This window comes from Melopsittacus undulatus, chromosome 4 (genome assembly GCF_012275295.1).
Source record: "Melopsittacus undulatus isolate bMelUnd1 chromosome 4, bMelUnd1.mat.Z, whole genome shotgun sequence".
NCBI classification, from domain to species: Eukaryota; Metazoa; Chordata; class Aves; order Psittaciformes; family Psittaculidae; genus Melopsittacus; species Melopsittacus undulatus.
In genome coordinates this window covers 8,344,883-8,363,061 of record NC_047530.1, presented here as the reverse complement: position 1 = coordinate 8,363,061, position 18,179 = coordinate 8,344,883, and the positions used below count along the sequence as shown (strand labels likewise).

At 40.1% G+C, this 18,179-nt stretch overlaps 1 protein-coding gene across 1 annotated transcript in view; it reads left to right on the top strand.

The window, feature by feature from the left end:
- Nucleotides 1-18,179, top strand: part of SPTBN5 (spectrin beta, non-erythrocytic 5) — a 92,833-nt gene that overhangs the window by 34,717 nt on the left and 39,937 nt on the right. The window contains exons 31-34 of the mRNA XM_031044516.2: nt 270-380; nt 1,420-1,599; nt 4,754-4,957; nt 6,143-6,292. Of these exons, the coding sequence (XP_030900376.2) occupies nt 270-380; nt 1,420-1,599; nt 4,754-4,957; nt 6,143-6,292 (645 nt within the window). The remainder of the gene's footprint in view (nt 1-269; nt 381-1,419; nt 1,600-4,753; nt 4,958-6,142; nt 6,293-18,179) is intronic.

Sequence of the window (18,179 nt, the reverse complement as noted above, 5' to 3'; positions counted from 1 at the left end):
AAGACATTCTCCTGTTTTGCCTGATCAAGACTTGAACATTTGTCTCATGGTCCAGTTGGATAGCTTAATCACTAAGATATTTACAAGTAAGTTACTAGGACAGATGTACTGGAACAGATTTTTCTGTCTCCTTCCACCTATTATAGTTTAGTAACCCAGGATGTCCTCAACAATGCAGTTGCACTACACAAAGTGATTAAAGTAGGCTTGTAGTATGTTTTGCTTAGAAGTAGGAAGTAACAAAGCTTTCTCTGGTTGCTTCCTTCTAGGAGAAGTCCAAAAGTATTCCAGATGATGTTGCTAAGGACATGAGAGGTGTGCAAACCCAGCTCCGGAACCATGTGGCCTTGGAGCATGAGCTGTCTGGGAATGAGCAGCAGGTAATGGAAGTCATTTAGGGTCTTTAATGTGTAGCTCTGTGAAAGCCTGGAAATCTCTAAAGGTCTTCTTTAGTCTTCTGCTTTTTTAACGTATTCGAGGTCTTGTGGCCATGACAAAGTGGATCATTTAGAGCACTGCAAATATGGGACACATTATAAGAAGCACTGACTATTGAACTGATTCACAAGGATATTTTTGAATGCTGTTTAAAATGTGTGGTCCTGACAGGCTTTATGATGTGTTTACAATCTTCTTCAAAGTGTTCCAGGTAATTACAGGGAAACATCCAGAATCTGTTCTGTGTGCAGCGAAACTGAATATTCACTGAACCCAACATATATTGATTGACTGTAGAGGATTATAGAAGGAAGTATGGGGCAGTCTGGAATTTTCAACAAATTCAGCATGGTAAAAATGGGACTGTAAGGATATGGCTCTTTATACAAACTTATGAAAAGTTTCAGCTTATGAAAACAATTTGCTTGTATTTGGGGCTTTGCTTAGCTTCAACTGGACCAATTAAATTAATATGAGTTTTCTCTTCGTCCATTTGTTTAGTATATATAATGGTATAGTTAACATAGCATGTGAAGTAGTTATCCCAGTATCATGGCCTCATGTTTTGGCCTTGCAGCAGGTAATACTAGAATTGATCCCACCAGCTACTTGTTACTTTTAAAGGTAAGAAAGCATGAAATATGCATGAAGAAAATGTTATTCTATATGGTCACTGGGGAAACGAGATACAGTTAGCTATTACTTGCATTACTCATGTAATAAGTGGTATTGTAAAAAGGAGAAACAACATATGCCTGCTTATTTGAAACATCACTGTTGTGATGAGCCTTAGCAAACACTGGATGTCACTGTTATTCCACAGAACTGAAATCAGGGATGCTTTTCTTTAGCATGAGGAAAGTTAGGTTAGAAGTTTAAGTTGTAGTTTCATGTACAGTTACCATACCCTTTATTGTACTTTTCTGATACTAGCTGCATCTCTCTGACTCTCCCTACTCTCTTCTTTGTCCCTGCATATAGCTGCAGGAGCTGATCCACTCTGCAGATCATGTGCTCATCCATTGTTCAAAGCAGCAGGTGACAGACATGAAATCAAAGCAGCAGGCAATAGTGAACAACTGGAAGGCCCTGAAGTCTAAAGTGGAACTGCGCAAGAAACTTCTGGAACAAGCATACAAACTTTACCAGTTTCAGGCACATGTAAGCACTTCTGCTTTCTGTCCATTGGTACACAGGGGAAAGATACCTTCAATGTGTGTGCATCATGGGTGTACATCCAAGCCGCAAATATTGATTTAAAAGGCTGTATGTGCTATCTGTGCTATTAATCAAGTATTTAAGTGCTTCTAGCTATTTAAAAAGGTGTTAGAGTGTAAGGTTTTTGCCCTCTGTAGGAAGGAAAGCCTGTATCCAACTGTCTATAGTATAATTGATAGTTGTCAGAAATGGTCATCACTTCACAGGAGTAGCATAAGTGTTCCCAAAAACTAAGTAAGAGCAATAAAAGTAGATGTTAGATTCCCTTTTAGAATGCCTAAAAGTTTGTTCTTTCTCATGGCATGCAATCACCCTCAGTTAATTTGCTTCATGGAATGTATCCAATGAGACTCACTGGTCTTTGCAGTAACCTCTCAAATTGATTAAACACAGTGACATGCATATATCAACATACCATCACCTGCAATGAGCAGCAACATTGTCTCCAGAGAACTCAGTAGGTCACTGAGCTATGATGTGCTATGGAACACATTGCAAATGTCAAGAGTCTTATTGAAGGCACTTGAGCTATACCACTGCAAATCAGTAGGTAATTGCTGCAAGTACTGCAGTAGCAGGTACTAAAGTAGCAAGGGTGTCCTCTTTTATCACGAAGGAAGTTGCTAGTGTAGTTTTCCAAAATACATTTACATTCTTTGTATTCTTGAATGGTTCAGTTGAGCTGAGCAGTGATGCATCCTGTGATCTGAATGGCAGAACTATAGCCTATTTCTTACTCTGGCAATGTGTCCTTTCGTCTTCATTGGTAAATTTACAAGCAACGAACATCTTAAAATATATAAATCTGTCAGTGCTTAACAAAGGGCTACATAGTCATTAAAGTGCTTTCTTAACATCATAAAACAAAATGACAAAACCAGGTGACTGTATTCTCAGTGACATGCCTAGGTAGCATTATGCCTCAGGCATCTCACTGTCTCTTTGATGTCAGTCTGCTGGCGAGAAATATTCCTGGTCCTCTCAATTTTCACCTCCTTTTCTGATAATAATTCCTGAAGAAGTGAAGAGCTGTTTCTATAGATTTGGTAAGCTTGACCAAATGGCACAAGGCAGGGCTATGCAGTCACGTCTAATCTCAGTAGCTCTAGGGTTGGTTAGAGCAGCTTTGCTGCAGAACTTCCCCCTAATTGCCAAATGTAATTGCACACAGATTAAACAGTGAAACAAAAACAAAGCATTCTTTCCATTAACTGAGGATTCTAGACAGTCCTCTAGTGTATCTCCTTGAATCCCATCAAGTACACTCTTCGATTAAGTAGCAGTGCTGGCCCTGACAGCACACAGTAACAGCAGAGGGCTCCAAATCCTCCCAGTCTGTCCAGGAAAAGGAATTTAGACATAGACTCCAAATATTTCTGAATGATCTGAAGTTCTTGTTCTGAAGTTTGTACTAGGATCTGCATGGTCTTGGACAGGCTCTGCTTAGGAGTTTCCTGCAGACTGATACCTAGTCTGTCCTTAAATATTGCTGGCAGTGGCAGTACAATAACCTCTCATTGGCTCTTGACTTGTTCCACCGCATTAAAATCCTGAGATTTATGGATTTTTTCCTAGTGCTTAGCTTAAAATCTCGAGGATTCTTAGACATTTGCAGTGCCAAATGCAGTGTTAGTGCCTACAGTGACATCCAGCTATGTATGAATTAGTTCTGCAAATCAAAATGACACCAACACATGTGCACTATGTAAGCCCTTTTAAAGGGACCATGGTCTTTTTAAAAAATCATTTTGTAGGTCTGTTCACTGTCTTTAAGGAAGGAGTATCTTGGCTTTAAAATCTAAACTCTTAGGACCCAAGCTTGGTTAATTTCAGTTTTGTGGTGCTTTTCTGAAAATATTTTTTCCTGGCTGAACTGTTCACAAGCCAGCTTTGGGCTGTGCAAAATATTCATGATATAGATAAAAATCCCTGGGTAAAATGGAACAAGCAAGAAGCTATTTCCATGACATATTTTCCTTCGGGGGAATAGCCAGCAATCATTCACAAAATGTTGTGTTTGTTCTCTGCAGTAAAAGAACTTTTTTGTTCAGCTTTTAGTATACATAACAGTCTTCTAAAAGACTTAAAAGACTTCTAAAAGACTCAAAAAGACATAAACCTAAAAGACCATTTACCACCTCCAAATTGAATAAACAAACCCAAACAGGATCAAGCTATATCAAAATTCAATTAATTCCCCCTACAGTCCTTTGCAGTTGTATTTTTAGCCAACTCACACATAAGAGCAAAACACCTATAACAGATTCAAATGAGATGCCTGAAGTAAGTGGACTGGTGAAGATACAGAATCAAATGCAGAAAAAGTCATGCAGAAAATGTCAAACTATTTTTATTTGCACAAGTTCCCTCACTTGCAGTAAAAAATATTTTCAGAGATTTGGTTTAGAATTTTCATGCTTACAATTGCCTAAGCTGAATGCTTCAGACATTTTAAGGTATTATAAATACCTTTATCATTTTATCAGACTTTGAAAGTAAACTTGCATTACATCTTTATTCTTCCAGCAGTGTGTTTCTGTGCCAATCTATCTCAGTCATATGGTTATACAAATACAGAGCTGAATCTTGCAGGTTCTGATAGCTTAAGAAATTTTTTCTGGCCTGTGATTTGCCCTTTTTCTACCTCTTATTAGTCTGTGTCTGTTTTTCACTTGAAAATTCTCACTTTTGTTTTAAAATATGTGTACAATGTAAGTTTTGAATAGACTTGGATTAGCTAAAGTTAAGGCACAGAGAATTTATCTTCTGTGAAGGAATACACCAGAAAATACTTAAAGAATAATGGATTAAAGGGCAATAAATGGTACCATGTTGTCATCGATGTGCTACAATATTGATTGATTATGGTAATGATACTACAAAACATATTTGATTTGACACATATATAATATATAGAAATTCTTGTAGTCATGCTATCCAGCCTTGTTAAAATTCATAAAAGCACTCCAAGCCCTAATGAAATATTTTCTTTCTTATCTGTGGTTTTATTACCTATTTTCACTTAAAGTTGAAGGTTGGCCTATGACTTTCCTGCTTGATAATCTAACCTCAACTTTTACATTTTCTTGGATTCCAGGCGTGGGACTATTTCTTATGGACAGCAGAAATAATAAGGGAAATGAGAGCCAAGGAGACTATTCGGGACATATCTACCAGCAGCCTGAGACTTACCCAGCATCAACAGCTACTGGCAGAGATTGAAGCACGAGAAGAGAAGTATAGTCATGTTGTACAGCTAGGACAGTCACTCTTGCAAGATAAGGAAACAGGATCAAAAGAGGTAATTGAAACTGATTTGAGTTCAGCCACATGTATTCAGCTACCCAACACGAGTGTAACTATCATAAAAATGCATGCATACACTCACACATTATCCATATGCATGACCTACGTTTGCCTCATTGTGTTGCCCAGCTTGGACACAAAAATATCTATTCCATTCCCCACCTCAGCAGTAGGTGAGCGCTGGCATCTTCTGAGGGTCTCCTCTAGGAGCTGGGCTTATTTGAGAAGTTCTCTGTGTTAATTCTGTCCACTTCCCAGACTGGGTTGTCATGCAAATACTTTACTTCACATTACAGTGTTATATCCATACCAGAACAGGCTGAATAAAAACCCGTCAAAGAACAGAGACACTCAATTGTATGAGAGAGTTTAAAATTAATTGAAACATTTTCTGCAGTAATTAATTATGCTGGTATGGTTTAATTTCCCAGAAATGAGAGATGGAAATCAAGTTGTCAATTTACTCAAGTTAAACAGCTTCTAAGACTCACAGCATTATTTCTTTCTCAATACCTCTAGTTTACTTCTCCCCTGACAATTCATTAACATCTCTTGAATATCTTCATAAAACTGCAGAGTTCATGCAAATTACTCTCCCATCTGACCAAACTAGTTCTTGAAAATTGTTGAATGTTGCAATGTATTACTATAGTAACTAGAAATCTTCCTAACTGTAAATCCCTTTGCCTGTAGAAAAATGTAGGAAAAAATAATTTACAGATAGCCTGTGGATATACAAAGTTTGGAAGCTGAAATTAAACAAAGTCTAACATTGAGGCATGTATTCACTCATAAGGAGGATATGCTATGTTGTAAACTTATTTAAGTATCTGTTCTATGCTAATTAGAAGTGTTATAATTGCACTGTTATTACTAGAGATAATGAAGAATTAGGCTTTAGTTCTAGAAGGTACACTTGAGACACAGTTATCTTCCTTTGTCCTTGGTTTGGACTGCTACATATGCTGTAAGAAGCACTCCTCCATTCCTGAAATGAGGCACCACTGATTATCTTTCTGCGCAAATATAAGTGCAAGAACTTGTACTTTTTCCTGTTGGATATTTTTTTTGCAATTTAAGCATCTTATCCACTACTCCACTTAATCCTTTTTCCTCACACCTTACCCTGGTCCATGGGGTATAAAGACTGACACAAGCTTTTATTGGAAATTGTGTTCAGATTCAGCAGAAGCTACAAGCTGTGTTGCAAGAGAAGGAGAACGTATATAATGAATGGAAACAGAAGAAGGAGTGGCTAGAGAAAATACACCAAGAGCAAATGTTCTACAAGGACTGGGATAACCTGGACATGCTCCTGAACTCACAGGAGGTGAGTGAATTGAAAACTTGAGATAAGCAATTAAACTCTTAAAGCATTTGAACTCTTCCAAGCTAAAAGGGGCACTACTATTCACCTACAACATAAAATCCTTGGTTCTGTCTATAGACAATACACTGTTTTTATTCGAATCATAGAATAGTTAGGGTTGGAAAGGACCTTAAGATCATCCAGTTCCAACCCCCCTGCCATGAGCAGGGACACCTCACACTAAACCATATCACCCAGGGCTTCATCCAACCTGGCCTTGAACACTGCCAGGGATGGAGCATTCACAACCTCCCTGGGCAACCCATTCCAGTGCCTCACCACCCTTACAGTAAAGAATTTCTTCCTTATATCCAGTCTAAACCTCTGCTGTTTAAGTTTTAACCCGTTACCCCTTGTGGGGACTGTATAACTGTAAAAGGCCCTTCCTTTCTTATGGGGCCTAGGTGTGGAACCAGAAAGAAAAAGTTCTTCCTTGCCTGAAAGATAATTCATTGCAAACAAACATAAGAGCTAACAGATGAGTCACAACCGAAGAAGGTGACAATAGCCCAGTATCAATCCACTTTACAAAGAGATTTCAGTTTACCAATTGTTTAACCATAGACAAATTGTTTTGAGGGCTTCAGAGAGAAGGGAAATTGTAAAGAGGGTTTGAAGGAAGACAGGGAGATTGCTTTCCAGGTGTTGCCGGAAATCTCACTCCAGGCCGAGGGTTAGTGCTGGGGAAATGCATCTAGTGGAAAATGGCTCTTGGCAGTGTGAGTTAATCCAGGAAAAGGAATTGACTTCTCACTTCTGCAAGGGAGTTGATAGCAGTGTGGAGAACAGCTCCATGTGAACACATGTGAAATAATTCAATTGTAAAGAGTATCAGTTTCTGTTTGATGCAGTAGAGAAAGATGAGCTAGTGACAAAATTCCTCTCATGAAAAGAGATGGCTGTTACAGTTACTGCTAAGAGATAGAAAGATATTCTTGTTATTACATTTTGCAGCTCTTGGAATAGTTTGGTCTTTTTTATTTCACCAATATTAAATTATATTTTGTCTTTTTTATGCTTTCCTGGATTCGTGGAACTATTTAAAAACGTTCCAGCTTGAGGTCTGACATTTGCTATTACAAAACTGAGTACAAAATTCAGACGTCTTTTCCAGTCACTCTGCAAATTCATAGGTTGATAGACTGCTGTAACTGTGCTGAGGCTTGGCACAGAAACCACATCAATGGACTGAAGGCTGCCAAGCTGAAGGATTGAAGCAAAGCTGAAGGAGGTTGTACCTCTGGATTGTTTCTTATTAAGGAAAAACCTTAATTCTTCAAGACCACTGGCAACATAATATAATGGCCCTTGGTTTGTGCTGAGCTCTGTTTTCCACCAGTGCTTTGCCACTGGCACTAAATCTTCTGGAAAATTGATCCTGAGCTGTGCCATGTAGTGATACTTAACCCTTTAGAACACATGGGCTTGGAGCCTTCTGCTACTTTCCTTGAAGGAAATACAGATATTCATAATTCCCTACAATTTTCCCTGCATTTTGAGTTTGTGCCAAAGGATGAAACTAAGAGAGTTTCACCTAAGCTCAGGTTTCTGGAGTAAGATATCACATAAGTCTGCCCATTAAAAAACTTAATTTGTTGCTTAGTTAGCAAGTGGCACAGTTTGCATTATACCTGTCTCATTTCCCTACAAAGCAATAATACATCATTGCTAAGCTCCTGCATGGGCAGCAGCATCAGGGGAAATGTAAACTACAAAATTCTGGCCACTCTGTGCTTTCTCTTTCCATGAAATGGAGATCAGCCAACATGCAGAGGCCCTGTGACCACAGTATCTGCTTCGTATATGCCTCAGAGGTAGATGCATAGGAAGTTGCTATGGTTTAGTGCTCCTTCTTGCACCTCAGTCATGAGTCCTGGTTGCAAAGGACTATATTACACTTACATGAAAGGGATTGCAGCTGGTATTTTTGGTTATGCTCAAGCACATTCTGTATAAGTAAACTGTGCTTCATATTACTTATTTATTCAAATTAGTTTACCATTGCCATATGCTGAGAGGTAGACTGCCACAAAAGGGGTAGGTGTTCATCACAGACTGGGTAAATTCTCTTGGTAAGATCAGTCACAGTGCCCACCTCCTGCCAAAAATTTCTTCAGCCCTAGAAAAGCCTGAGAATGAAGACTGTAACCTTAAGGACCACAAAGGCCAGTCCTGTTATCAGAATCATTGTCTTGTAGTATCTTCCCTATGAACTTCTAAGGAGCCTGATAACTCAGCTGTTCTCACAACTGAGAAGATGGAACAGTAAAGCATGGATACTTGGCTGTTTCTCCCATTGGTCCTTGGCATTTTATGGTCAGGGAGAATGACAAATAATGAGGGGAATGATGGCAAGTTGGTCTCATCTGTGCAGGTACAGAGAATGGAGCAGCCACAGTTGTCATATGCCTTTATGTTCCTTTCACTATGATCTGCTTCTAATTTTCCTTTTGTTTCTCATTTTTGCTTATGTTTAATCCCTAGAATATTGCTTGAAGAACTGTTTCTTCTGTGAAACATCTGTGTATGTAAGGAATTACATTTACATGCTCACAGAGTTACTGTTCTAAAGTAGAAAAGTAGGTGACGATGGTGTAACAATATAGGCAGGTGTCTCTGGTAGTGCTGCCAGTGGCCAGGTATCTACCTGCAATGCACCAGCGAAATTGCAGAGCATCATGGATTTTGATATTAGTAATCTGGGTATCACAGCCTGCCATCTTGTCTCCTCCTTCACTGACACAGTCCCTACCATCTCCAAGATGCCACAATGCCTGGAAAAGACTGTTAGGATTAGTGCTGAGATTTAATCTGGGGAACGTATAAGTGCTGGTAGGTGGGAAGAAGAGATGCTGGATTTGTTCATATCCAAGGATGCAAACAAATAGATCCTCAGTGAACTGTCAGCATTCAGGATGAGTTTCAACTCTCACTATGGATGCACCAATTAGGCCAGTAATGTGAACAACTTTCCTTTCAGGAATTACTAGCTTTCCTCCATCATAATGATACACGCCTGTGTTGTCCATTCTTGTCATCTTGGTTTTAACAGACAGCTGAAACTGAGCAAAAGTACCATGAAGAAAAGGCAGCTACCCAGGAACATCAGTTTACCTTAGAGCTAAAGCGTGGTTGAAAGAACATCTCAGCTGTACTCCCCAAATTCCAATGCTACCTGCTCATTTTAAATCATACTTTGCTATCTTTAAGACAGTTTTACTGGTTTGAGACATAGAAATATTGGCAATCATGGTCATCTCAAGAGCAGCATCTGTTCACAGTGAGTATATAGTGTTGCAAGTTTAGGCTCTTGTGCTGAGAAGATGGAGACTAAATGTGTTTACATGCAAAATAAGCCATTAAGAAGAATGAAGAATTGAAGAATTTTATGTGACAAAATCAATAAAGAGAACAAATCATTGCAAGAGGAGGCTCATTTGCTGCTGCTCATGAAAGAACAGGAAGGATTTTACTTTCTACTGGATTCTAGTCCTTCCTTAATATGTGCATTAGATGCATCAGCCTGGCCCTGAATAGAAGCAGCAGCATTGTTCTGATTCTCTACAGCTGGAATTCCTGTATTTCCAGGGTATCCCATATTGGTTTTGTTCTCTCATCACTAAGTGTGTTCATTCTTCAAGGGGATTATTGCTGTGCTGCAGGGCTCCCATCTAAATGAAGGAGAAATAGCAAGAACTCCAAAGCTGTCTTTTGCAGCTGCCACTATCTGATGGATCAGTATATGCTATTTGACAATGAGCTGAGGTTCTTTAGTTGATATCCATATTTTATTTCTCTGCATTTGATGAATATATTTCTTTTGGATGGAGCTGTGTTACTACTATACGGAGTTAAACTGTGGCTGCCTAGTGACGCAGACTCTGCTCCCTAGGGAGACAGGATGGTAGGAAAACAGTCCATTCAAACGTGTTCAACAAGTATTCAGCCAAGGCATCAATTGAAGAATCTCAAACCACTTTCTCAGTGGGAATTTTGCCATTTGTTGCTTTCAGAAAGGACAAAAGCAAACACACATTCAAAAAGGATTCCTATCAGGCAAACAAATATAAGCAATCTTTCCACCCCCGTGTTTCTTCTGACCTCTGTGTTTGAGGCTAAGAGCAGTCACGTTCATCTCACTTTGCACGTCTGCAAAATATGTGCGAGAAAGCAGCTTCTGCCATCCTGTAATTTTTATCCTGTTTTCCCTGTAATCCTTATGCCTTAGAGCAAGTCTCTCCCCCAGCAGCAAGGAACAGGGGAAGAAAGAAGGCAACAGAAGAGCATTTTAAACTAAGAACTACTGCTGAGAAGTGCTCTCTCATTCGCTGTCTGTGCCAGTGTGGCAGGTTTGACTTTATGCCAGCATCTTATATTACATTCCAAGTTACTTAAGTCTTCAAAGGATTTCTGCAGAGCTTAGTTTCGGATTGTTCTATGCTAAAGAAAATAGAGCACATGTGGAGAAAATTAGGCAAACATCTATCTTCTTAATTTTTTTCTTATTATGAATTCAGTTGTACCATTGCATGGAACTGTTGTAGGAAACTCTCCCAAGACCTGTGAACTGAGATCTTGCCATTCGGAGTGCAGACAAGCAGCAGCTGACAAAGAGAAAGAAGGAATAAACTACTTTTTGCTGTGAGCAGCAGCAGTGTCCAGCACGCTCTGCTCTGTTCTAACCTTCTCCCGGCAGCAGATGCATTGCTCAGGTTTGCTGCTTTCCTTTTTTTCACACATGAAATAACAGCAAGTTTGCAGGCTGTCTCTGGCAGGCGTTTCTGGCTCCCTCCTACTCTGTCTGCAGCCTCACTGTCAGAACACTCTGGGAGCAGAGCCTCATGCTCCGTAATTTATCTTGCTGCCCATCCCACACTCATATCACTTTGCAGACGTGACAGGCGGTGGTAGCAGTAGTAGAAGAGCTGTGCTTTTTATTTTGAATGTGGATTTTTTTTTATTTTTTTTACTTTTTTTTTTCCTGGGGAATGTTGATTCATCTCTCATTCCTTTGCTTCAGAGGAAGAATGGAAATTTCCAGTGCCAAAGGAAAAAGGATTAGGAGTTGGTTTTAAAAACAGGGGGAAAGGCAAGCTTCTGTGGCTTTGATTTTTGCCTCGTTTAGGACTAAGCTTCAAAATGTCATGCAGGGACCATCACTGCGAAGTTTCATCTGCAACCTATGTCTCCACTGTGGAAGTGATGATGTCTTCCAGCAGAATTATCCCACCTCCTTCTTTTGAATCTGCTGTGCGGGACAGGCCTTTTCAAAAGATGCAGGCATCAGCATGGCATCATCCCACTGGTCAAGCAGTTGCCGAGATTGCTCCAGGAAATGCCAACTCAACACCAAGCAGTCTGTCTTACTGTTCAAAGCTAGATGTCGTCCTGGCACACACAGACCGGAGGAAAGGTTTTGGGAGCACTAGTCACTGTGTCAGTCCTCCTGATGAGACACCCAGGTGTTCCAGTCCCCCTGGGGATCCACAGGGCCATGGATATGAGGGCTCTGGCACTCAGTCAATATCTGCATCCTACAGGCAGCATTCAGGAAGAGAAAAAGGTGTTCATCATGTTTATCCTGACAAAAATGATCCCTTGAAGCTTGCTGTATCTTTGCCTTCTGATGTTCTTTCCTGCAAATCTCCATCAAGCTGGACATCACGCCTAGATGTTGATCTGTCTGCTATTCCAGATGTTTCTACACTCTGCAGCAAAGATCTGCATGCATCCCTGGAACCTTGTGATTCTCTGCCATCCCAACATGGCTGTAGCCAGTGCAATGTCGAAATGCCAGACCTCCATACTTCAATGAAGCTTTACATTTCAACTTGCAGCTTGACAATAAAGCCTTTTCGAGCAGATTCCCATGGAAGCAGTCATGCCCATTCAAGTCTGCTCATGCCGCAATTAGAGAAGGTTCCTGAAACTCCAGCTGGTCTTCCAACAGGATCCCAGAAACTAAAACAAGGCATCCCTTCAGGTGGATCTCCAGACCTTCAAATCACAAGATTCCATGTGACTTCCTCTAAGTATTCTGGCCTTCCCCAGCAGACTGTCTCCAGAGATATATGGCTGTCCCCAGCTGTGCTGACTGGAAGAGAACATTCAGCTAGTGGAAATAAGGTCACAAGCAAGAATTTAGACCCAGAGCTGATTATCTTTCAGAGCCACCCTTCATCTAGGCCAGAGTTCAGAAGCACTCCATGTGATGGTCTAACACCTGCTCACCACAAGGTTTCCAAAATCACTCTGATACTTGCCACTCCTTGGACTGCTATGCCAATCCAGGTAGTAAGAGAATTTAGAAGAAGCCCAAGCCCAACAATCCTTATCAAAACACATGATGCAGATATAGCTGGTCCACCCTTTCACCCTGTGGAGATTGGGGCTGGCCTCTCTCTATCAGTGAATCCAGTTTGCTGCTCGGGATTGCTTTCCAGCCATTGGGCAAGATCTGGTTTGAGACCTACCCAGGAACCATGCACTCTAAGAAGTGTATGCCCTGACAACCTTTTGACAGATATACCAGCTCACACCACATCTTCAACTCACGGAGACATGGAAGATGCATGGTGTCCATCTATAGCTGTCAACATCGCATCCTTTGGATCTGGGAGGAGAGTGGTGAAGATTTCCATTCCATTCTAGGAACGTTTGCAAACAGAAGTTTTGATCTGTGTTAAACAAGACATGTGGATTTCTTTTTGCATGCTTCCTGCCATATTCCCACTTGCTAGAGGTGTCTTATGGGACAATCGGAAAGCTACTTGTTTTCATCTGTCACTGAGACTATAGCTACAGCTTGGTCCATCCAAAATGAAGCTGAGCATTCTGATCTAATTGAGCACTTAACAAGTGTTTCATTTTAATCATTACAGTACTATTATCATCTTGACTTGCTCAATGCTATGCATGTGCTTACAGGTTTTGCGTAAGTGGGCCATAGTGCCCCACACTTTGAAGGTTCAAGACTTCAGAGCCAAGAACTGATTTTCTGCTCTGCTAGATGATCTGGGACCTGGTACAAATCCTCAGTGTAGTTTTTCCTGTTTGTTTTCTGTTTCACTGTTTCACATTTTCATACTTTTCAGATTATGCTGTATTTCTAAATGGTTAACTCCTAGTTTTGTAACTTTTACAATACTTGTTTTAAAAATCCCAAATACTTAAGTGTGTAGGAACAAAACACTTTTTCCCCCCCCTTAGAAAAAGAGAGGTCCCACCCTTTCCTGAGGGAAATGAAGGGAATTTAGTCTCCGTAGCTTGTCAAATCTGGGTATTCCAGCAAAGTTTCTAGCAATGAAACTATGGGGAGGTTAGGAGGAATTTAGTCTGCCTTCAGAGAAATGTTTCATAAGTAAATATTTTAATGATGATGTTGTATGACATAGGATTCTGGTCTAACACCTACTACTTTACAGGGGTCAAGCACACAAATTTTGAAGAAGAAAGTGATAAGTGGGAGGCAGAGATTGTATCAGTAACACTGACTTCTCTGTGTTTTTCCCATATGCATTTCCAGTATCAGATCTTTATATTCTTATGCTGATGAGACAGAATGCAGTGGGAGGTGGGAAGGAAATTTTAAATACATTTAACATTAGAATTTCACAGCTAGGTTGAGAGATCAGAGGCCAATAATGTAATAACAGTATGATAGAAAAGGTGATCTGTTTTAGGGGTCTTTGGTATATAAACAACTTCAGTGTGTTTTATTCCTCCTATGGTTATAGTATCATACCTTGTTATAACTTTTACTGAAATGAAGCATAGTACAGTATATTTGTGAACTGTATATAATCATAATATTAAGCACATCTGTTTACTAAGTGTAAATATTCTTTCATTAATCCTTTTTTATATTTACTTTTATCAGACTTAAGTCAAATCAAACCTTGTTATCTATCTGGGCAAGAGTCTGGGCTTAATTGTATGTTTTAAGTGAAGGCATTTGGAACTGGTAGTAATTCTGGCTTTTTGTACATACTTAAGACTGAAAGATTTTCAGTGGAGTTCCTGCAATCTCAGCAGCAAGTCAAGGGCAGGCAGAGAGGGGCAAAATATGTGGAGTTTGATAGACTGTGAAGAGCAGAAGCAGAAGGGGGTGGATTTGCACAAATACTTAAAATAGTTTCTCTTCTAGAGAAATAAAAATGACACTTCTTGGAAGACTAATTTCTTTTGGGGCTGTGTCAGATTCCAGTGTGTATAAATGTGAAGTTATGGTGTCCAGAGAGCCTAGTTATCCTAATGACTAAAATGTCTCATTCAGTATTTTCCCAAAAGCTAGAGCTGACATGTGCTGTCACTTAAGTGTGTACATAGTACTATTTTATTTAAAATTAACGTTTTTTATTGGACTTTGCATTAAGTTCTGCTTTATCTTGTATCTGAAAGGTCTTATGACAGTGTGGCTAAATCTATGCAATGAGCTTGGAAATAGTGAAAAAGTAGGGTTAAAACTTCCATTTCTCTGCTTTGCATTGTTAATAACTCAGTTATTTGTTACACGCTCCATTTCAAATTTCCTAAGGGCCAAGTCCATTTTGTGGTTTAAACATCCTTGCAAGTCTTCACTTAAAAATGAGTCCATTAAATAGCAAGTGGTCAAATCTTTGATGCTTTTTTGTGCCTAAGCCAAATTTCTAATGACGTGCTGTGATTCATAACAGAAACAAACGTGAAAGAAAGTTTCTACCTGCTGTGTGCAGTGGGAGACCCTGGTAGATTACCTGAGCATAGCTATGCAGTGTTTAGTATTTGAAATTAACACGTCTTATTCAAAGCAGGAGTTTGGGGACCTGTCTAAAAAGATGCCAAAAAGTGATGTAATTGGCTACAGGCCAGCATCTTGGCATAGCAGCCAGTTTCCATTCTGCTTTCAGATTGGTATAGCAAACACTTGAATGAAAAGAATGCTGTGGTTCTGATTCTAGTAATTGTTGTCAAAAGATTTCTGTTCAAAAGACAAATGGAAAGTTTTCATCTCACCAGCTCTCTGAGTAGCACTGTTGATGCTACTGGGGCTCCATTCTTCTAGTGTATTGCCATTGCCTTGCCTGTAATGTACATAGCCAGTTTTCTTCTGCACCAGTTTTCTTTCTCAGTATTAAAACCTTGCTTTTCGAGAGCATTTGCACAAGCTTCTTCTTGGAGGACCTGGTCCAAAGCTTTCAGAAATCAGGAGGACATTTTCCCAGTGCTATAACAGTTGAAGGAGCAGAGCTTTGAATACTCAGTGTTATTTGTGTGTAATGATCTTCAGTGGGAGCAAGGCACTGAGCACTCCAGTGGCAGCTGCTTATGACTCACTATCCCACACATGCTCTCAGATGTCTCTGTTCTCTTCTTCCAAAGAAACAAACTATCTTTACCAGTAGATGTCAGTTGCCTTTATCTTCCACCACAGATAAATGAGCAGGCAAATTAATGGCTGATCATTTCTTCAGGTATCACAAAGCTTGCAGGTTCATTACTAACAGTTACTCAATAAAGGTCCGGAAGATAAATCTTTTTTGACCAAAAATGGTAGATAATCCACAAAATATGACAGAGAAGCTACAGTGCTTTTAAAGCACTGTCTAAAACACCAAAATAGAGATGCAGCATGTGGATGTATATTTGTATACCCTGAACAGGAGTGAGTGAGATTCAGCTGATAACTTTCTATTTCAGTGTTAGTAACAGCAGTGTAAATATGGTTGGTAATCATTAGTGGTTCAACAAAGCATTAGAGTAGACAGACCTGGAGCCCACATATGTGGGCATCTTTCTTCACAAGAGCAAATCAAATCCAAAAACACTCTAAAAAAATATAATCCGTCAAATTTCATACACTTGATGAGGAGGATAGATCAGAGGATTGAAGTGTGAATGACAGGGTTATCTGTCATGCTGGGGGTTATTATTTAACATACAGAGGCATTAATGTTAATGTATTTCTTTAGGCATCCTGGTGATTTATAGAATCATAGAATAGTTAGGGTTGGGAAGGACCTTAAGATCATCCAGTTCCAACCCCCCTGCCATGGGCAGGGACACCTCACACTAAACCATATCACCCAAGGCTCTGTCCAACCTGGCCTTGAACACTGCCAGGGATGGAGCAATCACAACCTCCCTGGGCAACCCATTCCAGTGCCTCACCACCCTCACAGTAAAGAATTTCTTCCTTATATCCAGTCTAAACCCCTGCTGTTTAAGTTTCAACCCTTATGGCCAGACTTATCAAAAGCTTAGGTATAGGGACCTTCCCCTCTTCTTGACAGTGATTACTGTGTCGAGATTTATTCACTTTTCTCCTGATACTTGGCATGGATTAGTACAGAGCAGTTAGAACATCTGGTCTGGGCATGATACTCTTCTGTGTGGTTTTCTGCATATGCAAAATATCCCTCTCATTAACTGCCCAAAAACAAACCAGAAAGTCAGGCCAAGTCTGGCTGTCAGTCCTCTCAGCCAGAGCTGCCAGAGGCTCTATCAACCAGCTGGAGACCAAGGGAATAAAGTGAGGTAATGACTGAAATCTGGGGTCTGTCCAAGAGGACCAGGGCAGGGCTCAGACCTCCCCTCTATGCAACTCAGACAGGGCTAGGGCCAGGGCTGAGCTTCAGAGGGACCCCAGATGGGAGCAAGAGATCTGTCCAGGGGATGCTCAGAGCTACCAGAGCCTACTGGTACACTCAGACCCTGACAGGTAGGTCTGGATTCCCCTGCACATGACACATGCCTGGGAAACCTCTCCTTCAGAACGTGCCCTGTGGGATTAAACAGTCATCTGATACTTCCATGCAGACAATAAACATCACTACTAGTTTTCTAAAGTAGCTGAGGAGAATAACTTTTCTCTCCTATAAAGAATGCCTCTTAATTCTTTTACATTATATCATCAATCTCAAATCCTTCTTCCATCTGTGCTAATTTTACTTTACCCGGGTAGAGTTATGGTTGAAATTTCTCATCTTTATCCAAATACTTATGATTCCATGTGCCCACAAAATGGTTTACAAAGTGCTATGTCCCCCCTGATAAATGCAGTTCTCCATAGCAACCTGAACTCCAAAAGTCTGTCCAGCCATGTTCACTCCACTGTGGATCTTGTCCACAGGTAATTTTATCTCCTGTCCCATCAGAGCCTCCGACTGGAGTTTTTGTTCTGATACTGTCTTGTCATTAAATAAGGGAAGAAACTGAGGGCATTTAAATCTACTGGAAAGGAATAAAATCCTACTGGCCTGTGGCAAATCTTGTAACTTTTTGTTGATAATAGATAACTGCGTTGTTTATTCTTTTCCATTTGGCAAAAGTGAATGTAACAGAATGCATGGAAGAAGTGAAGAAGTAAGTTAGGCTGTCAGCATTCTTAACATCAGGAAAGAGTCAAGAAATACAGTTTTGTTTTAGAGATGTATGTAAATTAGTTAGAAAAGATCCTCACAGTGTTTAAAGTGAATAGTGCAGTGGTCAGTTTCCTTAAAACTGCATTTGTTATTTTAGACTAAAGTCTTTCTGCATCAGAGACTGACAGGACAGACAGTAAATAAAATTAATGTAGGCAAGTGGGATGTATGGCCTGAGTAACAGATATAATGCACTTGGTATAGGTGCAAGTTATGGCATTTTCCAAGAATAATCAGATGTGCAAATACAGGATGGAGACAAGCTGCTCTGATAGCAGTTCTTCTGAAAAGTTTCTGGAAGATTATACTAGATTGCAAGGTGAACTTGGGTTCATGGTATTGTGGTAAAGTTAAGCACCGTACACAGGTACATGCAGAAGATTACAGCTTGAAAGACACACAATCTCTCTGCTGTCTTCACTACCTTCACTGTGGCAGCCTTATTG